Genomic DNA, 23283 nt, shown 5'->3' on the forward strand with positions numbered 1-23283 from the left:
ACACATACTGGATATGGAAGTACTGGAACATATTGGCAGTTATGAAGAGACTTCCCTGATTCTTAAAATAAGTGTTTTGAAAATATTGAATTCTAATATTTTATACTTCAACGAAATGAAAAGTATTTAAATGTGAGTTAATTTTTTTCCTGGATATTTGTTAAGGAATGTAACAAGTAGAGGTTTCCTTTTACTTAAAACTTTTTCTATTTAAAAATTTTAAATTGTCTACTGTAATGTTGTTGTACTAAGGTCACCCTTTAAAGAGTTTAATGCTTGTTCAGATGTCATGGCAGTGAAAAAGATACCATTAACAAAATGTTAATTTATGTGATAAAAAGACAAGTTGATGTTTTTTCTGTATATAGAATTTTAATCTTATGTTTGATTATACTTAGTATCACCTACTTTGAAATGAAAATAGTGAAAAAATTATTTCATGGGACCAAAATATGTAATAATTATTTATCCTTACATTTTAGCCCATAGCTCCATGTTAAAAAATAAATCCTGTGAAAATCAAATTACATTTCCATGAAAATTTCTTTGATCACATTCACCATCTTTCTCTTGCAGTTTGTGTTATCTGTTCTACCATAAATGAGGGTTCTTATATTAACTTTTAAAATTTATTTGTGTATCTGTAGTCATACTTGTGTATAATTAGTTTAAGCCTTCACATCATCTTGCATTTTTCATTTATGCAATAAGTTTCCTCATTAGCCATAAGCTTAAGAAGAGAACCTAATAAGACGAAAAATAAAAGCAGTAATGAATAAATCACAATAGAGTTCAGTGAAAACCAACAGCTGATTTTGTGAGACCAATCAGATACATGTTTCTAGATAGAAGTACTGGAACATACTGGCAATTATGAAGAGACTTGACTGATTCTTTTTTTTTTTGAGACAGAGTCTCACTCTGTTGCCTGGGCTAGAGTGAGTGCCGTGGCGTCAGCCTAGCTCACAGCAACCTCAAACTCCTGGGCTCAAGCGATCCTCCTGTCTCAGCCTCCCGAGTAGCTGGGACTACAGGCATGCACCACCATGCCCGGCTAATTTTTTCTATATATATTTTTTTTTTAGCTGTCCATATAATTTCTTTCTATTTTTAGTAGAGATGGGGTCTCGCTCTTGCTCAGGCTGGTCTCGAACTCCTGACCTTGAGCGATCCTCCCACCTCGGCCTCCCAGAGTGCTAGGATTACAGGCGTGAGCCACCACGCCCGGCCTGATTCTTAAAAATAATGTTTAAAAATGTAGAGGCCGGGCGCGGTGGCTCACGCCTGTAATCCTAGCACTCTGGGAGGCCGAGGCGGGAGGATCGCTCAAGGTCAGGAGTTCGAGACCAGCCTGAGCGAGACCCTGTCTCTACTAAAAATAGAAAGACATTATATGGACACCTAAAAATCTATATAGAAAAAATTAGCCGGGCATAGTGGCGCATGCCTGTAGTCCCAGCTACTCGGGAGGCTGAGGCAGTAGGATCGCTTGAGCCCAGGAGTTTGAGGTTGCTGTGAGCTAAGCTGACGCCACGGCACTCACTCTAGCCTGGGCAACAAAGTGAGACTCTGTCTCAACAACAAAAAAAAAAAAAAAAAAAAAAAACATGTAAAAATGTAGAATTCAATATTTTATGCTTCCATAAAAGCAAGTGTTTGAGTTGAAAATTTTAAGTGTGGAAGTGGGAAGTTGGGAATATGGAGGCATTAAATAAGAATACTGTATAACTTTGCCAACAAATCTGAAAATTCACAAAATTGACCACTTTATATGTTCCTACATTACCTCAGTTAGGTAGTTAAGCTGTATAGACAAAACATAGAAGCAACATGAAAGGTAATCATGGGCCTTCAACAAGAGGATAAGTTCCTGTGTGCCAGAACATTTAAAAGATAAGTTTTTCCATTCACTCTATAAAGCTAAAGTGAAAACTATTAGACTATATATATATATATATATATATATGTAAGCATATTCATAGAAGGATACATAAGAAAACAGCGGTGATTGCCTCTGGGAAGATAAATGGGTGGCTGTGTGTTGAAAAACATAAACCAACATATTAATATGTTGTAGACTTAGGTTTTCAGTGAAAGTGAGCTAGGCTAGCAGCTAGGAGACCAACCTTCCTTTTGAAAACAATGCAGAATTAAATATACAAAGGTCTTAAGCACAAAATTTCTTTTTGAGGTCATGAAACAATCTGTGAATATACTAAAAACCATTGAATTATACACTTTTTTAAATGAGTGAATGGCATATGCATTATATCTCAAACTGTTACTAAAAAGTCTGCTTAAAAGAAGAGCTGGCAGTAAGAAGTAAGAAACTGGTAGCTCAAAATCTAAGACTTGAGAGCAAAACAGCACAGGCAACTCTAAGCCACTTTTGGATGTGAGGACGTTTGATGATCCTGCTCTGCCAGGCCAAGGGGAGATGGGGGTGGGGTGGTAAACCTTCAGACTCAGGGGCCAGAGGCCACAGCTGGCAACCGATTCGCTCAGGAGCATATGAAATAGGAAACTCAGCTTGTCAGAGGATTGGTATTGGGTGTTGATGGGAGTGCAGAGGGTTGGTATTGGATGTTTATGGGAGTAGCCCTTACAACTGGCTATATAACCATCTGGAGCTATTCTCACTGGAACTCCCAGACCATTCAGGGGCAAGACACCAGATCTACTTTGTTGGGAATGAATGTTCACCTCACATTTACATTTAATTGGAGCCCCATGGTCCACACAAGCCAGTATTGTTTGCAACAACTTCACAGGCATAGTTTCACAGATCCCTGCAAGAGACATGCCCACACTTGGGGAAACTATGGCTTCCCATACAGAAAATTTGAATTTTGCCTTTGGTGACAAAAAACAAGGCTTTCTACTACAAGGGAAGAATTTAAATAAAACCTTCGTCACATTAAAGTAGGAACTCCAAGGGCTACAACCTTAAGTTAATGGTGAACCAAAAGTAAACTCACTTCCAACTAATTTAGTGCAAGCAAGTTTGCTCGGGTACTTAGAACAGCTGGTCAAAAGGAAAAGTCAACATTGAGAACTTACAGACTCACGTTACACAGACGTGAATCCCAGGTTCACACTGCTTGGGTGGCCTCGCAAGCCTCAAGAAGTAACCTTCATTTGAGGTGCTTCGTTGATTGCTGATGTTCCCAGTACCCTGGCAAATGTAAACAAATCCTTTCTCAAGGAGGATACTGTCATACTGGCTAAAAAGAGTCCCCACAAATCATTTTTCAAGGATAATTCCATAAAAAATTAACCAAGCATCACAAATGAGAATCAGAAGAAACAATGGAAACAGCAGAAGCAGACTACAAATATTAATTATCAAATTATAAAACAACTATGCTTAATATGATGAAACACAAGCTTCAGATTACCTGCCAGAAATAGAAATCTCTAAAAAGTGACATAGCAGATGAGAAAAAGAACCAAATAAAACTTCTAGAAATGAAAAATATATATATATAATAATAATAAATTTCATGTTCAGTGACCACAGATGAAATCAGAAAAGTGGAATGATGATATTGTTGAAGCCAGGTGAATATGATATTGTCCTCTTTACTGGTTGTAAAGGCTTTCATAATAAATTTTAAGGATGATTCTATCAGCAGATTAGACATAATTGAAGAGTAAATAAGAAATGGAAGATAGGTCAGAATCCAGACTGCAGGAAAGAAAAAGATGGAAAATACAAAAGTGGATAAGATAATAGAAAATTTAGGCATTCTGACATACATTTAATAGAGTCCCAGAGAAAAGGAAGAGATGGGGGGGGGCCAGGCAAATATTTGAAGAGATAAATGGCTGAGAATTTTCCAGAACCTATGAAAAATATCCACAGAATCAAGAAGTTCAACGACTACCATGCAGGATAAATAGATACACACAGATATTTCATAATAAAATTCCAGAATACTAAAGACAAAAATCCTGAAATCAGCCAGAGAAAAATGTTAGATTAGATTAATAATGCTCTCTCTCTGGGTAGTGGAATTATAAGTACTTTTCACTTTCTTCTTTACATTTTAATGTAAACATCTGAATTTTTCACACTGAACATATATTACTTTTAAATTTTTTTCATTTTTATCAAAGTCATATAAGCATGCACTGTATAGAGGCAAATGGTTCTACAAGACTTATTTAAAAAGTAGTTTTGGCCAGGCACAGTGGTTCACACCTGTAATCCTAGCACTTTGGGAGGCCGACGTGGGAGGATTGCTTGAGATCATGAGTTCGAGACCAGCCTGAGCAAGAATGAGACCCCCCCATTTCTACTAAAAATAGAAAATTACCCAGGTGTGGTGATTCATGTCTGTAGTCCTAGCTGCTTGGGAGGCCGAGGCAGGAGGATCCCTTGAGCCCAGGAATTTGAGGCTGCAGTGAGCTATGATGGCAACACTGCACTTCAGCCTGGGTGACAGAGTGAGAACTTGTCTCAAAATAGAATAAAATGAATAAAATAAAAAGTAGTCTCCATTTGCCTTTGCTTTGTGATGTTAAAAAAAAACAAACCAAAAAACATAGTCTCCGGCCCTCATTTTCCACTCCTAGGAAATACCTATTTTATCTTTTAGCCATTTCTTTTTTTGTTCAGTCTCCGTAGAGACTGTCAAAAATTGCCAATGCCAACTATCATGGTGGGGTATTGGGAAAAGTTTTCAATTAGCAATAATAGCGCCTCGGATAAACCTCATTGGCTACAATACTGCCACTGCGCAAAGCTAGCCATTTCTAAATAATTTGCTTCTATTAAAGTTTCTTGGTTTTTCAAATTTGATATTATCTACTGATTTCCTATAAGAAAGATAATTCAGTTTTTTCATGTCTGTGAAGGTCAGACTCTTAGGGTGGTCCCGTGACCCCCCCATTCCACTTCCTGAGGTTCACATCTTTATAGAAAAGAATTTAACCTAACTCAAAGAAAGGCCTTGCCTTTGCCCTTCCTTGGCTTCTGGGAGGTAATGACTAAGGCCTTGGAATGTGCCAGAAAGTAAAACAATGTGATTTATAGTGGGGCTTTGGGCCACATAATATCAGCTCATACTACTTGACCTCCAGAGGAGCTGGAGACTAAGGTTAGACATATGGGCAGCCAACCACTGAGCCCCATTTTTTTTTTTTCCCAGTAAAAACTCTGGACACTAGGGCCAAGAGAGTTTCTTTGGGGGGCAATATTCCCTGTGTATTGTCACACATTGATCTCAAGAGGATAATGCATCCATGACTCCATGGGGAAAAGACAACAGAAGCTCCATGTTTACCCTCCTGACCTCTGTCCTATGCACTTCTTCCTGTGGTTGATTTAAATCTGAATCCTTACCATGTAATAAACTGCAGCTGTGACTATAATGGTTTCAGTGGGTTCTGTGGGTCTTTCTAGAGAATTATCAGACAGGAGGTGGTTTTAGGAATTCCTTAAAATTGCAACTGGTGTCAGAAGTGAGGATGGTCTTGTGGGGACTGTTTTCCCCCAACTGTACAGTTGGCTAAACTATTAAATAACACAAAATCCTTGAGTGATTCTTCTCCCCTTGAGTATGGGTGGGACCTGTGACTTGCTTCCAACAACAGAAAATGGTAACGGCAGTGGGATGTACTTTATGTGTATATACTTGTGTTAAATACGATTGTAGCACCCCTCTTGCTGGAGTCCCTCCCTTGAGCTACTGCTGTGGGTGCCTGTGTTGGGAGGCTCACCTGGTAAGGAACTGAAGGCAGTAAGGAGCTGAGGGCAACCTCTGGCCAACAGATGGCAAGAAATGGAATCCCTCTGTCCTACAAATATAACAAACTAAATTCTGCCAACAGAAGTAGATTCTTCTCCAGTCGAGCCTCAGATGAGGCCACAGCCCTAACTAACATCTTCATTATGGCCTTGTGAGACCCTGAGCAGAGCCATGCCCAAAATCCTGACCCATAGAAAATGTGAGATCATAAACGTGTGTTGTTTTAAGCCACTATGTTTGTGGTGAATTGTTATACCACAGTAGGAAACTAACATAATCCCCAAGGCCTCTACCACCACTACTACCACACAGGCACTTGGCCTGCTGTCCTATCCTCCCCACAGTTAATCACAATTTTGATAAGGTTAATAGTCAATGGTTATATTACTATAACTTTCTAATATTCTGAGCAACATTCTCAAATCAGACTGTAATTACATTTTTTGCACACATTTTTAATAAAGAGTAGCTTAGATTATTTTATTTCCCCAGTTTTCTACTTATTTATCATTACTTGTCCCCAAAACTCTTCTCCAAATGTCTAACTTTTCTCTTAGTATGTTTAAACATAGTAGGTTGTTAGACAAGATGTATAAAGCAAAAACCATAAAAAAAACTAATAGATTCAACTCCATTAAAATTTTAAAACCTTGTTTACTAAAAGACACCAAAAAAGGTGAAGACAACCCACACAGAAGTTATTCGTTACATAGACAACAAAGGGTAAGTATCCAAAATCTATAAAGAATTTGTACAAAACAATGAGGAAAGGATTGAACTAACCAACAAGAAAATATGCAGAACATACGAACAGGAAAAATTTAACAAACAGCAGTTGCTTCTAGGTTGAACACTGAATGAGCAGAGAGGAGAGAGGGTAATGTTTTACTCCACACCCATTTGTCTGAGCTTGGCACCATGTGTATGTATCACCTTTTCAGAAACCCATAAAAAAGTTTACTGAAAATAAAAATAAATAAAAGAAAATAAGTTATGTTTTATTTTTTTATTTATTTATTTATTTTTTTTTTTTTGAGACAGAGTCTTACTCTGTTGCCCAGGCTAGAGTGAGTGCCGTGGCGTCAGCCTAGCTCACAGCAACCTCAAACTCCTGAGCTCAAGGGATCCTCCTGTCTCAGCCTCCCGAGTAGCTGGGACTACAGGCATGTGCCACCATGCCCGGCTAATTTTTTCTATATATATTTTTAGCTGTCCATATAATTTCTTTCTATTTTTAGTAGAGATGGGGTCTCGCTCTTGCTCAGGCTGGTCTGGAACTCCTGAGCTCAAACGATCCGCCCACCTCGGCCTCCCAGAGTGCTAGGATTACAGGTGTGAGCCACCGCGCCTGGCCAAGTTATGTTTTATATTTAGTCACATGTATTAAAGTACCTTATATTTTCCTATAGGATCATGTTATTCCTGAGACATGCAGAGACACTGTAGAACTTTTTCATTTCCTTCCTTCCTGTCCTAACATAGGACAGGGCATTGCTTTCAAATATAGCTGTATGTTGAACAAAGCTTAGTGGTTTTATGGAGGCAAGGATCATTTCTAATATTGTTTCTCACAGCCTTCCATACACCTGTGCTAGGTAAGAGCTGCTGTTCAACAAGTACTCGATAAATTTAATTAAGGTGATATGTATTTTATCTTTTTTTCATTCCTATCTGGTAATGTTTTTAGATTTTAAATATTCCTTTTGCTTCTTATTCTTTGACTACTCTCTTTCCTAGAATACTGATTAGCGTTTATTACAACAAACTGAGAACTGAATAATTATTTACATTCATTTTAGTCAACCATTGCTATGACAAATTCAAAACACTCTATTATTCTTTTTTTGCTGCCCCGCCCCCCTAATTATTATTCTTGACTCTTTTTAAAAACATAATCTCAAAATTCATCAAAAACTGGAAATCCATTGTTTCTTTCATATTCAATTTGCTTTGACAGAAATTCTTTACTTGTTTTGTCAATTTGGTCCTGAGAGAATAGATTGACTCTGGGAATAAAATAATGCCCAAGTTGTTCTGTCCTGAGGCACTGAAGAAAGTATGCCACACAGTCATCAAAGCGGAATTCCAGATCTTTGGAGCACCACTGACTGTCATCAGGGTCCCGGGTACAAACGTGGAAGAAGGCAGTTTTCACATGGTAAGAACAGAATTTATCCAGTTCTCTTCGGTTCTCAAACTTTTTTTTTAGCTGTTCTAAAAGGTATTTCATTAGTTTTAAGCAATCTTTCCTGTTGAATAAAAGAGAAAACCATTTATTTTCACTTATTGGCAACCTGTTTCATTCAACAAAGGACTTTAGGCATTTTACAGGACAAACCTATTGAAACGATAAAGATATATAATATAAATATAGTCACCCTAAAACCTGATTATGTTTTCAAATATATGCTTTGAAGTTTTAAAACCACATTTTTTCCCTATCTTCTCCATTCCTAGCTTATTTTATCAATACTTCAACTATATAAAACTGATAACATATTATTCATCTAGTTATTCAGTACCTACAAAAATCTTGTTTTAATTTTTATACAACTATTTTTACTTGATTGGACTGAAAATATTTACATTATTCATCTAGTTATTTAGTAGTTGACAAAATTTAATGTTTATAAAATTATTTTGCCTTATCAGCAATATATTTTTCTTAATCTCTGCTTCAAGGCCCGCACATGAAGCCTTAAAGAACCTCTGTGCCTGCATGTTGAGCATTCTTGTTTTGACTTTTTAACTTCTGTGACCTTTATAGTGGTCAACTTTGAAACTCAAATGAACAATTCCTTTTCAATCTCAGTTCTTTAGGGTGTGTATGCTATTGAGAAAAATAATTACCTCCTTAGTGTTGTTTTAAGTCTAGCCAGTCAGTCCCTAGCCTGTGACGGAGCCAAACCATTCCAAAGCAAGAACCAACATTCAATAAAAGAGATCGTTTGGCCTCCTCCAATTACATGACATTAACATTAATATTCATTACCTTTAAGCAACCAGAATACTAAGACACATCAAATTGTCATGGCTAGTGTTCATACCCTCTCACTCGATCCTACTTATACATCTGTCTGACCCAGAGTTCAGGACAACTGCTCGCTGGCCTTGCCTCCTAACAATATCTTTCCTTGGTCCCTTGGATCTAGTTTCTCTGGTGTCATATTCACACTCTCTCTAGGTCAACCCAGCCCTGCCCTGCCCCCCACACCCAGCCCAGCAATGATCATCAAGTTTGGGTTATGGAGTCAACAAAGAATTAACCATACCATAGATAATCCGCCATTTAACAAAATAAGGATGTTACCTGCAGCATTTCATTCCTCCTTTTTCACAACATTTTTTATCTTCTCCATGATTGCCCAAAATGTCCTTTTCAATATGAGAGAAGGATAGCCGCCATGTTTCTTCTTAATTTCAAAAAGAAAAATAGAAAAGGACTTTACCAAAAGTGTCCATATCTAAACAACACAATATTTAATTGATTCCCTTCATTAAAATATCATTCTGAAAAAATTCTAGGGTAACATAGACCAAAAGAAGTGAACAGATACATAATGTAAATACAAATGAAAATAAGTGTTTTGAAACAAAACGCAGGCCTAAATGGGAAAAAAAATGACAGGGGAGAAGGAGGTCAGAACGTAAAAAGTTAATATAGTTAGCCATAGTGAGATGTATTACCTTTTATATATTGCTAAAATCAGTTTGTTAATATTTTGTTTTAATAATTTGAATCAATTAATTCATGTTTTTTCTACCATCCTTACAAGTTTTGGTATTAATATAAAATTAATTGAAGAACATTTCCTTTCCTTTCTTGTTAACATATCAATTCTTCGTAACAGTTTGTGTAAAAATAGAATTATTAGGTCAGGCGTGGTGGCTCATGCCTGTAATCCTAGCACTCTGGGAGGCCAAGGTGGGCGGATCATTTGAGCTCAGGAGTTTGAGACCAGCCTGAGCAAGAGCGAGACCCCCGTCTCTACTAAAAATAAAAAGAAATTATCTGGCCAACTAAAAATATGTATAGAAAAAATTAGCTGGGCATGGTGGAGCATGCCTGTAGTCCCAGCTACTTGGGAGGCTGAGGCAGAAGGATTGCTTAAGCCCAGGAGTTTGAGGTTGCTGTGAGCTAGGCTGACGCCACAGCACTCTAGCCAGGGCAACAGAGCAAGATTCTGTCTCAAAAAAAATAAAATACAATATAAAATATTTTTAATTTATTTAACATTTTTATTTAAAAAATATATATATAAAATTCAAATGCAGGTTACTAGACATTTTAAAGTTGAGTATTTTATACATATATACTTTTTTTTTTTTTTGAGAAAAAAAAAATATTCTTGCTCAGGCTGGTCTCGAACTCCTGACCTTGAGTGATCCACCCGCCTCAGCCTCCCAGAGTGCTAGGATTACAGGTGTGAGCCACCGCGCCCAGCCGAGTATTTTATATTAATAGTGCAACTATGCCTTTTCAATTCTATCTCTTACCAAACTCCCACCCTGTAGCCTATTTAGCCTGATGGCTCTTGAAATACCAACAGCATTGCTTAGCTGTTGATCTTATACTGCCCTAGCATATAACATTAACAACTCTTTTGTGTCTTTAAGTTAACCTTAACATTCAAAATACCTTGAAAACCATTTCCTTCCTTGGCATGCTTGGGTACAAGGTAAAATGGCTGTCGTCTTAGGTTGGTCTTAACTTTTGCTCCAAGCCAGTTATTGATGGGCATGCCTTCCTGGGTGCTAGCAGGCCAGCTACTTTTTGATTCCAAAGCCAGGATTATATCCACAGATATTGCTTCAGGTTTTCTAATGAGAAGTGTTACAGCTGGGCTCCCTCTTTTCTTCCTCTCCACAATGATATCTGCATCTGTTTAAACATATAAAAGAGAAGCAAGTTTATCAATCCAATTTTCTCTGGAAATATGTGGGAAATAATATAACTATAACTGAAGACTCTGAAGTGCTAAGTACAAGGTGAACATTAGTTCTAAAATGGAAATTGGCTCCGCTAGGCAAAGTTTTTACTCATTTAACCAATATTTATTGATACTTACCATGGAGAGACATTGGTAAGATTCTGTTTGGCATATAAGATGAGGGGCCCCCGAAGACCTTGAGGTTTGGGAGTGCTGTGGTTAAATTTTTATTTAGAATTACAGATGGCAGTTTGGAGGGAAGCCTGGAGAAGAGGTCAGACCAGTGGCAGGGAAGACAGAGGCAGTGAGAAGACCACAGCAACAGCCAGCGCAGAGGTCGGGTGGTAGCACAGAGGCAATGAGCATCAAGACACAGGGGCAGGGCCGGACACGGCGGCTCACACCTGTAATCCCAGCACTCTGGGAAGCTGAGGTGGGGAGGATCGCTTGAGGTCAGGAGTTTGAGACCAGGCTGAGCAAGAGCGAGATCCCGTCTCTACTAAAAATAGAAAAAATTAGCCAGGCGTGGTGGCATGCACCTGTAATCCCAGCTACTTGGGAGGCTGAGGCAAGAGGATAACTTGAGCCCAGGAGTTTGAGGTTGCTGTGAGCTAGGCTGACGCCACGGCACTCTAGCCTAGGTGACAAAGCGAGATTCTGTCTCAAAAAAAAAAAAAAAAAGGCACAGGCAGAAGCGCAAGCAATTAGAGGTTCAGATCGACAAAACTGGTGGACAGATTGAGTCTGTGCCCTGAGCAGGAAAGTACAAGCCTGGGATGGCATCCCAGGAGTTTGGTCTGGGAAATGACTGATGTTGATTCCATTCCCCAAAATAGAATAAACAGGAAGAAGAAAGATTGGGCTGACTTGAACTTCATTAGACACAATGAGCTCCAGGTGTCTGTGGGACACACACGTGGAGACGGCCATTGAGCAGGTGGCTATGGTGGTCAGAAGTTCAGGTGGCTTTGGGAGCTGGAGTTGTATGAGCAGAAAGGTGGCTTTTGCCTGCAATCCTAGCACTTTGGGAGGCCGAGGCAGGAGGATGGCTTGAGCTCAGGAGTTCAAGACCAGCCTAAGCAAAAGCCAGACATCATCTCTACTAAAAATAGAAAAATTAGCCAGGCCTCATGGTGCGTGCCTGTAGTCCCAGCTACTTGGGAGGCTGAGGCAGGAGGATTGCTGGAGCCCAGGAGTTTGAGGTTGCTGTGAGCTACGATGACACCACTGCACTCTAGCCAGGGCAACAGAGCAAGACTCTCTCTCAAAAAAAAAAGAAACAAACAAACAAAAAAGACTACTCCTTGATAAGATTTCTAGGAGGGACCACAGTGAGGAAGTAGAGTACAAAGGAGAAAATGCTAGAGAAATTTGCAAACCTGCCCACCTCTTACCCATTGCATCCTTCTCTCCTGTTACCACTGAGGAAGCGTCCTTCCACCTTTCAAAGAACATCTATTCACATGTTCTCTGGATCCCTTCCCTCTCACCTTCCCAAGCACCTTGCTCTTCAATTATTCCTTCTCCCCATGAACCATCTCTCTCCCTAATGAATCATTCTTAAATGCATAAAGGGTTACAGTGTATCTTTCACCTGAACTATTATAATAGTTTCCTTTCTAATCTCATTTGCCTTCTTATAATATCTCCAAAGAAGCCAGAGTAAACTTTTTTTTTTTTTTTTTTGAGACAGAGTCTCACTCTGTTGCCCAGGCTAGAGTGAGTGCCGTGGCGTCAGCCTAGCTCACAGCAACCTCAAACTCCTGAGCTCAAGGGATCCTCCTGTCTCAGCCTCCCGAGTAGCTGGGACTACAGGCATGCACCACCATGCCCGGCTAATTTTTTCTATATATATTTTTAGCTGTCCATATAATTTCTTTCTATTTTTAGTAGAGATGGGGTCTCGCTCTTGTTCAGGCTGGTCTCGAACTCCTGAGCTCAAACGATCCGCCCACCTCGGCCTCCCAGAGTGCTAGGATTACAGGCGTGAGCCACCGCGCCCGGCCCCAGAGTAAACTTTTAAAAATACAAAGCCAGTCATTACTCCCTGATTAAGACCTGGCTTCTCAATGAACACAGAATAAAATCTGAATTCCTTTCCAGGATCCACAAGTCCTTACAGAATCTAGCCCCTGGATGCCTTTTCAACTTCATTTTATGTCACTCTTTCCCTTGTCCACACGGGCCTGGTTTCTGTTCCTTGAGCTGGCCAAGCTCTTTTCTGCCTCAGGGCCTGGCTCCACTGGCCCACGCCACCCTAATTGCTATCATTTCTCCCTTCAGAGCACTCACTGCAATTCGTGTTACATATTATTCACACTCTGCCTCCCTACCATAATGGACTACGAGCTTAAAGAGGGGACCCCGCTGATTTTATCCATGCACATACGGGGTATGCCCAGTGGCACAGGCAGCAGATCAGTGAATATTCATTGAAGACTGAAATAGAGTTGCAGAAGAATACCAAGAAGACGCAGCAGACTAAAACCAAGAGCAAAGAGTTGTCTCTGGAAAGTAGTCAGTCTCTGGTAGTAGTCAGTAGTCTGCTGCAGCGAGATCAAGAAAGATCAGGAGAGGAGCACATATTGCCAATTAGTAGGTATGATTAGACCTTTAAAAACTAAAAGACAAAAATTTTACCTTCAATATTTTTAATTTCCTCCTTAATGATTTTCCTAAACTTTGACAGCATCTTAGAAGCTGATAATATTTCCCCTTCTAAAAATTGACTCAGAGGATTTCCTTTCGGATTTCTTTTGAACTTCACAAAGTAATAGGCACCACTGTTGCGATATTCTTCTAGTTGAATTCTGGGGACTTCCAGTTTAAACATGACATCAAATTCATTGGGTGCAGAAATCTAAGAAACAGTAAAAATAGCACTGAAATGTTTGCTTATGAATATTTTCCAAATAATTGCATTTTTTTCCTTGAAATTTCCACTAAAACCATACTTTAAAAAGCAAGATTCCTTGGGAGGCAGAGGTGGGAGGATCGCTTGAGGCCAGGAGTCCGAGACCAGCTTGAGCAACATAGCAAGACCCAATATCTACAAAAAATAGAAAACTCAGCTGGGCATGGTGGTGCAATCCTATAGTCCTAGCTACTCAGGAGGCTGAGGCAGGAGGATTACCTGAGCCCAGGAGTTTGAGGTTGCAGTGAGCTATGATGACCTCACTGCACTCTAGCGTGGGCAACAGAGCAAGACCCTGTCCCAAAAAAGAAAAAACATACAGATTCCTAATATTTACACCCTCTGGGAGTGGGACTAGTAATACTAGTAATACTCTTGTATTACTAGTACAAGAGTATTACTGGTTTTAGTTTGTAGGTTCTACACTCAATTTTTTTTTTTTTTACCATGACCAAGAATTATTATTACTATTGTTTTTAGAGACAGGGTATCACTCTATCGCCCAGACTGAAGTACAGTGGCACGATCATAGTTCATTACAGCCTCGAGCCCCTGGCCTCAAATGATCTTCCCACCTTAGCCTCCCAAGTCTCTGGGATTACAGGGGTGAGCCACTGAGCCTGGCTTAAGCATTAATTTTTAATTAAAAATAATTTTAAATGATATAATGTGAGCTCTCAAAATCTATACCAGTTGTTTCTTGAGTTTAAAGTTCAATAAAATTAGAAACCTTTAGATTATTACCTTTTATGTCACAAGATATATGCTGCAGCCGCCACCTGCCTGCTGTCACAACGGTCTCAAAAATGTGTGTAGTCACATCCTGGTCAGTTGATCCAGGGCCAGCTCTCATAGCAGCCAGCCATCCAAGCGAGTGGGAGCTCCAAGTCCCACACTACATTAGTGTCTTTGAACCACAGCATTTGTAAGAGCTTCAAAGAATCTTCTTTTTCATCTTCACAATAATTATAGCCATTATAATAAATATTTATTTTTTCTATATTAAAAGTTCCACTACATACAGTGTAGTCTAAGTGGACTACACTGTTCAGTATGTTACAGACTAGCCATACATGTCTATGCAGTCAGTCCAAATTGAGATATGCTGTGTTATAGACTGAATTGTGTCCTCTCCCCAAATTCACATGTTGAAACCCTAACCCTCAATGTGACTGTGTTTGGAGATACGGCTTTTAGGAGGTAATTAAGGTTACATAAGGGGCGGGTGGGAGGGAAACAAAAAAAGGTTAAATAAGTTCATATGGGTAGGACCCTAATCAAAGAGGCCATGTGAGCAGACAGTGAGAATGTGATTTTTGCAAACCAGGAAGAGAGCCTTTACCAGAACCCTGTCAGGCTGGCACCCTGATCTACGACTTCCAGCATCCACAACTGTGAGAAAATAAATTTCTGTTGCTTAAGCCACCCAGTCTATATAGTATTTTGTTATGGCAGCCCAAGCTGAGTAAGACATACTGTGAGAGTGAAGCAAACACATGAAGCGACATCCATAGGAATGGCCAGGTAAGAGGCTCCAAAAATTGCTCTTCCACCCAAGCAACAAGAACACAGGCAGAGATCATCAAATTCAACTTTTTCAGAACTCTGCAAATTAACTAAAGGCTTGCTGGCTTTAACAATCCAAGCTGGCTTTATTCAAGAAAAACAGCAGAATCTCAGGAAGAACAGTGAGTTTTCTTGGCATTCCAAATTCACCGCCAGCACCATAAAAGCTTCTCGTTCCCTCTCCCTGTTAGCAGAGAGAGTGGGAACTGCTCCGCCGCGGGTAGCCTCTGTTCTGACTTCTAACACCACAGCAGCTCTGCCTGCTTGGGGATGTCATGCATCTGGCATCACAGGGCACGCAGTCTTTTACGTCTGATCTCTTCCAATCAGCATTACGGGTGTGAGATTCATCCATATTGTGTATATTGATTGTTCTTTTTCATTCTGTGTAGTATTGCAATGAGTTAATGGAATATATGGAAATATAGTTACTCATTCCTGAAAGGTGGTCATACTAATAACCTACCTAACAGAGGAAAATAAACTATCAAACAGAAAGTAAGAGAAATAAACTCACAACTACCCTTTGTTTAAATAAAACACGTGTGGCCTAACTTGTTATCTCTGAGTTCTTTCTCAGCCTTGAAAAAGTTCCTGAGCAGAGAGTAGGACTGCAAGCTTCCCCTGCTTCCTCCAGAAGAGAGAGTACCAGGTGCCTCCCCCTACCAAGAAGAATGAAGAAACTAATTTCTGCTATCAGTCTGCTTTGAGAGAAACAGAAAAAAGCCAACACAGCAGCTTCACAGCTGCTTTTGTTATCAGTCCCCTGAAGCAGAGGAAAAAACAAAAGCCATTTCTACCCTTTAAAAGCACCAAGCAACTTTCCTCCAGGCCTGACACTTCTTTCCTTCCTCTGCGCCCCCCCCCCCATATATATATATATTTCTCTTCTTTCTTTCTCTTCCTTCCTTCCCTCCCTCCCTCCCTCTTTCCTTTTCTTTTTTCTTCCTTCTCTCCCTCTCTCTCTTTCTCCCTCCCTTCCCTCCTTCCTTCCTTTCTCAGGAAAAATAAACTTTTACTTCTGTATATCCTAATCACTGAGAATTCTTTCTCCCCACCCCCCGCCCCCCTGCACACAGACTTCACACCCTAACAATTCTATTGATGGATATGGGTTATTTCCACTTTTTGACTTATATTTCAAACAATGCTATTTTCAGCATTCTTGTATATGTCTTTCCATGGATATGAGCACTTGTATGTACACCCAAGAGTGGAAATGCTGGATATAGAATGGCCATATCTTTAACTTGAGAAGAAATTATCCATTTTCTAAAGAGGTGGCACCAATTTATCCTCCCATCATCAGTGTAAGAGAGTTTCTGTTGCTCCACATCTTCTCCAACACTTGAGATTCTCAAGTATGTTTTTAAAATTTCTAAAATTCTGAATTTTAAATTCTAGTGAACAGATGTGTGCAGTAGAATCTCATCATAGTTTAATTTTGCATTTTCCTGATGATTAATGATGTTGAAGACCTTTCACATGTTTGTTTGTTCAAGGCTTTTGCCCAATTTTGAATTGGTTTGTATGAGTCTTGTCAAATACATATATTGTAAATGTCTTCTCTCAGTTTGTGTCTTCTGTTTTCATTCTCTCAGTGGTGTCTTTTGATGAACACTAGTTCTTAATTCTAATGAAATAATGAAATGCAATTTCTCTTTTTTTTTTTTTTTTTTTGAGACAGAATCTTGCTCTGTCACCCGGGCTAGAGTGCCGTGGCGTCAGCCTAGATTATAGCAATCTCAAACTCCTGGGTTCAAGTGATCCTCCTGACTCAGCCTCCCAAGTAGCTGGGACTACAGGCGTGCACCACCATGCCTGGCTAATTTTTTCTATTTTTAGTAGAGATGGAGTCTCGCTCTTGCTCGAGCTGGTCTCCAACTCCTGACCTCAAGCGATACTCCCACCTTGGCCTCCCAGAATGCTAGGATTACAGGCGTGAGCCACCACACCCGGCCTTCTTTATCTTTTATGGTCGACAACTTTAGTGTCCCATTTAAGAAATATCTGCACATCCCAAGGTTATGAACATATTCAAATACGCTTTCTTCTAGAAGCTTTATTGTTTTACTTTTAGGTCTATGTTATATCTCAAATTAATTTTTGTGTATGATGTGTGGTATGGGTCAAGGTTCATGTTTTTCCCATGCAGATAGCCAACTTGACCCAACACCATTTATTTTCAAATAATCGTCCTTTCCCCCACTGAATTAGATTGCTGCACATTTTGTGTACTATATTGAATTACATGTGTGGTCTGTTTCTGGACATTCTATTCAATTGGTCTATTTATCTATCGATGTATCAATACCACCTGCTTAATTAGGATAGCTTTAGAGTAAATCTTGCTCTCCAATATAGTAAATCCTCCAACATTTTCTCCTTTAGAATTGCCATGGCAGGCCAGGCGCGGTGGCTCACGCCTGTAATCCTAGCACTCTGGGAGGCCAAGGTGGGCGGATCATTTGAGCTCAGGAGTTCCAGACCAGCCTGAGCAAGAGCGAGACCCCGTCTCTACTAAAAATAGAAATAAAATAGCTGGACAACTAAAAATATATAGAAAAAATTAGCCGGGCATGGTGGCGCATGCCTGTAGTCCCAGCTACTCGGGAGGCTGAGGCATAAGGATTGCTGGAGCCCAGGAGTTTGAGGTTGCTGTGAGCTAGGCTGACACCATGGCACTCTAGCCCGGGCAACAGAGTGAGACTTTGTCTAAAAATAAATAAATAAATAAAATAGAATTGCCATGGCTATTCTAGGTCCCTTGCATTTCCATGTAAATCTTTTAATCAGTTTGTCAATTTAAACAAAAAACTGATGGGATTTTGACTTAAATTGCATTGAATCCATAGATCAATTTGAGAAAAAAATGAACATGATATAGCTTTCCATTATTTAGTTCCTCTTCAAATTTACTCAGTAATGTTTTAAAGTTTTGAACATCTTTAGTGAGATTTATTCCTAAATATTTGATATTCTTTAAAATAAATTTTTTTTTTTTTGAGACAGAGTCTCACTCTGTTGCCCAGGCTAGAGTGCCGTGGCATCAGCCTAGTTCACAGCAACCTCAAACTCCTGGGCTCAAGCAATTCTCCTGCCTCAGCCTCTTGAGTAGCGGGGACTACAGGGATGCACTACCATGCCCAGCTTATTTTTCTATATATATTTTTAGGTGTCCATATAATTTCTTTCTATTTTTAGTAGAGATAGGGTCTCGCTCTTGCTCAGGCTGGTCTCAAACTCCTGAGCTCAAGCAATCCTCCTCGGCCTCCCAGAGGGCTAGGATTACAGGCGTGAGCCACCGCGCCTGGCTACTCCTCTGATCTTATGCCTTTTATTTCTTTGTCTTGCTTTGTTGCATTGGCTGTATGTATTCCTTTGCCTTTAGTTCAACATTATTTTTGTGATTCATTCACATTGTTGCATGTTGCTGTATTTTGTTTTTTCTTTACTAGTTATATCATTGCATAAAACCATCACAATCAGGCTGGAGGAGGTATCTCACACCTATAATCCCAGCCCTTTAGGAGGCCAAGGCCGGAGGATGGCTTGTGGCCAGGAGTTTGAGAACATCCTGGGCAACATAGTGAGACCCCATCTCTAAAAAAATTAAAAAATTAGCTGGGCATGGTGGTGTGCCTGTAGCCCCAATTACTTGGGAGGCTGAGGCAGGAGGATTGAGCAAGCCCAGGATTTCAAGGCTGCAATGAGTTATGATCACACAACTGCACTCCAGCCTGGGTAACAGAGTAAGACCTTGTCTCTAAAAAAAAAATTACTGAGAAGTATATTTTGTCTATCTTTTTACTAATCATAAATAGCTTAGAATTATAAAAATTTTGAAATCCAAGTGTATGCATAACAAATCCAAGTGTATGTGTAAAAGAAGAAAATACATCAAAATGATAACAGCAAATAAAATAAATAGAAGTAATATTATTTGATATGCTTTTCTGACTTTTCTAGGGATATCACATGGCACAGGGGTGAATATGGGAGAGGGGTAAGGAGAGAGCTGATGGGCTGTCATGGAAGCTTGCTGGAGGACAAGCAGTGGGTCAACTCCACAATGAACACATGTACCTTCTATAATCAGTAAAAAAAAAAAAATGTTTTACACAAAACAAATTTCACTGAATTTCTTTCCACCAGCATAATTTTTAAAAAGAGACTGATTCTGATTGGAGACCGTTATCTAAATGTCTTATTGTTCTCTAATTCTAACCAATAATTTTCTTTTTTTTTTTTAAGAGACAGGGTCTTGCTCTGTTGCCCAGGCTGGAGTGAGTACAGTGGTGTGGTCATAGCTCACTATAACCTTGAACTCCTGGGCTCACTCAGCCTCCCAAAGTGCTGGGAATACAGGCATGAGCCACCACGCACAGTCTAACTAATGACATTCTTTTTCCCTTGGACTCTCCATATACATTAATTGAACTGAATTGATATTTATGTAATAAGAATAATGCTCAAGACACATTCTGATGAAGGTTTTGCTTACTTGGCTTTCAAGAAACTTTTAGACAGAATTACATGAGTGGTCTTCCGTGCTGAAAGAGTTTACGATCCAAAGATCAATACATACACTGCCTTTTTTGACAATAAATATCACTGAGTCCACACCAACAGAATGAGTAGCTGTAGAGTGCACACAGTTGTATAAAACATCATGTTACAATGGAGCTTACAATCTTGGTGGGAAGCCAAAAACAATTTATGAAAAGTTTAATTTCTACTGAAGGCTACCAGATTAAACTCTTATTACGGAATTAAATCTGAATTTGCTGCCCTGAAAAGGCATGGGTCTTCAGTGAGATCACCCATCCTTTTTTCTTGAGCCCATTCATCCATTCGTTGCCTTGAATGCTTGCTATATGTTAAGGCTTAGAGATGCAAAGATGCACAACATGTGGCCTGTTCTCTTAAGAGTTTATAATCCTAAAACCCTAAATCTCGAGTTTTACAATCATCTACCTTCACGAAGAGAGCAGTCAGTTGAATAAAGCCAATATGTCACTCTAAAATAAATTGATTACTTAATAAATATACGCTATCAGTCTCTATTTCTGTTCCTGCTACACACAAGATCTTACTGGAATTAAAGAAGTCACAGCCCAGCAATTGGAAAACTGACAGAGAAGGCAAAAAATACAACCAAAGAAATGTGTCAGCAGTCAGCAAACAAACTCAAGTCAGGAACTTGTTTCTTTTTCTTTTTTCTTTTCTTTTTTTTTTTTTTTTGTTATCTTTTCCCCAAAATCATGGCTTGTTGGAAGAAACTTGTTTCTAAACCTTCAATTTATAATGGAATGGTTAATGACTCAACCACCCACAAACAAATGGAGCTGTGGAATACACACTTAAAAGCAATTATATGGGATGTGTACTTACGAAGCATACTTTCGGTATCTGTAGGGGAATTTTCTCCTCTTTTTTTTTTTAGCACTACACTGTGAGCTACGGTCACAGTGATAGCTATGATTCCCATGATATCTGTATAAGAAACTGGGGAAAGAGGGCCAGCAGGGGAGGGGGCGGTTTAGTTGGGGGATGGAGGATGGAAGATATTTTTCCCATGGAGTACAGATATCCTCATAGGAAAAAGTCCACATTAATGTTATATATATTAACATTAATATGGAATTTTTCACAGACCACTTAAATTATCCAAGTCAGAATCTGACTTGAGATCTCAAGTAAACACTACCAACCACAGCACTGTTACAGAAACTCAACACTTGTCTACCTACATGAATGAATCCATACATTTGATTTCCCCCAATAGGAGTGTCTGGAGAGTAGGTGGTAATCAATGTCGGTTGGTTGTATCATCATTGGATGTATAGTATAGATGAATAAACAAACTATTTGTCGTTTTACTTAGAACTGTGTCACACACCACCAAAGAACTAGCAAGAGTCTAAGATACTTTCGAAGGGAGTGAGGGACCGAGACCCGGGAGAGGTGAGGATTACTGGGGAGGCCAGGGAGAGGGGTCAGGATTACTAAGGAGACTAGGGAGAGGGGTCAGGATTACTGGGGAGGCCAGGGAGAGGGCTGAGGATTACTGGGGAGGCTAGGGGGAGGGCTGAGGATTACTGGGGAGGCTAGGGAGAGGGGTCAGGATTACTGGGGAGGCTAGGGAGAGGGCTGAGGATTACTGGGGAGGCTAAGAGGAGGGGTCAGGATTACTGGGGAGGCTAGGGAGAGGGGTCAGGATTACTGGGGAGGCTAGGGAGAGGGCTGAGGATTACTGGGGAGGCTAGGGAGATGGCTGAGGATTACTGGGGAGGCTAGGGAGAGGGGCAGGATTACTGGGGAGGCTAAGGAGAGGGCTGAGGATTACTGGGGAGGCTAGGGAGAGGGCTGAGGATTACTAGGGAGGCCAGGGAGAGGGGTCAGGATTACTGGGGAGGCTAGGGAGAGGGCTGAGGATTACTAGGGAGGCTAGGGAGAGGGCTGAAGATTACTGGGGAGGCTAGGGAGAGGGGTCACGATTACTGGGGAGGCTAGGGAGAGGGGTCAGGATTACTGGGGAGGCTAGGGGGAGGGGTCAGGATTACTGGGGAGGCTAGGGGGAGGGGTCAGGATTACTGGGGAGGCTAGGGAGAGGGGTCAGGATTACTGGGGAGGCTAGGGAGAAGGGTCAGGATTACTGGGGAGGCTAGGGAGAGGGGTCAGGATTACTGGGGAGGCTAGGGAGAGGGGTCAGGATTACTGGGGAGGCTAGGGAGAGGGCTGAGGATTACTGGGGAGGCTAGGGAGAGGGGTCAGGATTACTGGGGAGGCTAGGGGGAGAGGTCAGGATTACTGGGGAGGCTAAGGAGAGGGGTCAGGATTACTGGGGAGGCTAGGGAGAGGGGTCAGGATTACTGGGGAGGCTAGGGAGAGGGCTGAGGATTACTAGGGAGGCTAGGGAGAGGGGTCAGGATTACTGGGGAGGCTAGGGAGAGGGCTGAGGCAGGACGCGGAAAGCAGGCGCGGTGCCGCTCACCTTCACATGCTCGTAGTAGCTCCCGGTGCGCAGCAGCGCGACACTTTTGAACTCAGACTCGCAATTCTGCAGCCTCCGCAGTAGGTGGTCCACGACCCTGTTCACTACCTCGGCCGCCGCCGAGGTGTCCGGGCGGCTCAACCTCAACTTCTCCAGCACCCCCCGCAGCTTCCAGCCCCCCGGCGCCGACTCCCTGCGGTTGAGACTCGCGGCCGGAACGGGCGAGTCGGAGCTGGGCACCTTCGTGGACCTGGGCGGGGGTCTCTGCTCCCCAGAGCAGCGCGCACCCCCCTGGCGGCGAGATCCAGCCCTGGGCAGGGGTGGCGCTGGGGCCGCGGGGGGCTCCGGCCTCTCCGCCGGAACTGCCTGCGCCTCCGCCCCGGCAGCGCTGGCCGGGTCCTCGGCGCGCAGAGGGGCCTTCTTGGCGCGGGACCCCAGCGCGCGGACCTGCGTCCCCTCCTTGGAGTCCGGGACGCTCTTCTTCTGCTGGGATCCTGACTTCCTGGCGGAGCCGCGCCTCTCCGCGTTGGGCTGGGCGGTCTTGGGGTCAGCTGGAGACTCACTGGGTTCCATCCCGGCGCCTCTCGAACTCCGCGCCGAAACCTTGCGGACCGAGGCTCCGGCCTTCGAAGCTGTACGCGTCGCCTTTCCGCGCCGAGGGTCCATGGCTGGCGATCTCTGCTCCCCGAAAGAAGAATAAGCTTTGGAGAAAGGCAGTGAGAGGAAGAACCAGCAGAAGCGGTTGGAAACGAAACTCAAAAATCTGGCGGGAACTTAGCGTCTCCAGCTCCGGAGCTGGCACCTAAGAGGAAGCCCAGGCTGGGAAGTCACTGGGAGCCACGCCCCCGCCGACTGGAGGCTGGCCACGGCCACCCCCAGTGCTACCAGAGTCGCTGATTTTCTCACCCTCCAGTGTGAGCTGTCTGGGGGAACTGCAGATACAGGAAACAGTCTCGAGAACTTTGATGGCGAAACGCATTTGATGTTGTACCACCTAAAATTGTGTTGAAAAACTATATACCTTCTCGCACATTTGATGTTGACAGAGAATCCTTCTCAATATAAGTTTCAGTAAGGGTTTTTTTAATCATTAATAAGAAATAGAGGCCAGGGGAGGTGGCG

At 41.5% G+C, this 23283-nt stretch overlaps 1 protein-coding gene and 1 pseudogene across 1 annotated transcript; both read right to left on the bottom strand.

The window, feature by feature from the left end:
- Positions 1-4621: 4621 nt before the first annotated feature.
- Positions 4622-4750, bottom strand: LOC138396082 (U4 spliceosomal RNA; annotated as a pseudogene).
- A 2900-nt stretch (positions 4751-7650) lies between these two features.
- CGAS (cyclic GMP-AMP synthase) lies at positions 7651-22851 on the bottom strand. Its single transcript, XM_069488376.1, has 5 exons — positions 22162-22851; positions 13325-13544; positions 10393-10635; positions 9064-9166; positions 7651-8002 (listed from the first exon to the last, which is right to left on the bottom strand). Exons 1-5 carry the CDS (start codon positions 22825-22827, stop codon positions 7651-7653), a joined length of 1584 nt encoding a protein of 527 aa, XP_069344477.1. The 5' UTR covers positions 22828-22851.
- Between the last annotated feature and the right edge of the window lie 432 nt (positions 22852-23283).

Source organism: Eulemur rufifrons, chromosome 15 (assembly GCF_041146395.1).
Source record: "Eulemur rufifrons isolate Redbay chromosome 15, OSU_ERuf_1, whole genome shotgun sequence".
Lineage (NCBI taxonomy): Eukaryota > Metazoa > Chordata > Mammalia > Primates > Lemuridae > Eulemur > Eulemur rufifrons.

What these genes read in the sequence shown, in the direction of transcription:
- CGAS (XM_069488376.1), bottom strand. Translation starts at nt 22,827, where the DNA reads ATGGACCCTCGGCGCGGAAAGGCGACGCGTACAGCTTCGAAGGCCGGA. An exon ending in GCTACTACGAGCATGTGAAG is followed by an intron (nt 13,545 to 22,161) that starts GTGAGCGGCACC and finishes ACTGTTTCTTAG; the next exon opens with ATTTCTGCACCCAATGAATT. An exon ending in GGAGGAATGAAATGCTGCAG is followed by an intron (nt 8,003 to 9,063) that starts GTAACATCCTTA and finishes TTTATTCAACAG; the next exon opens with GAAAGATTGCTTAAAACTAA.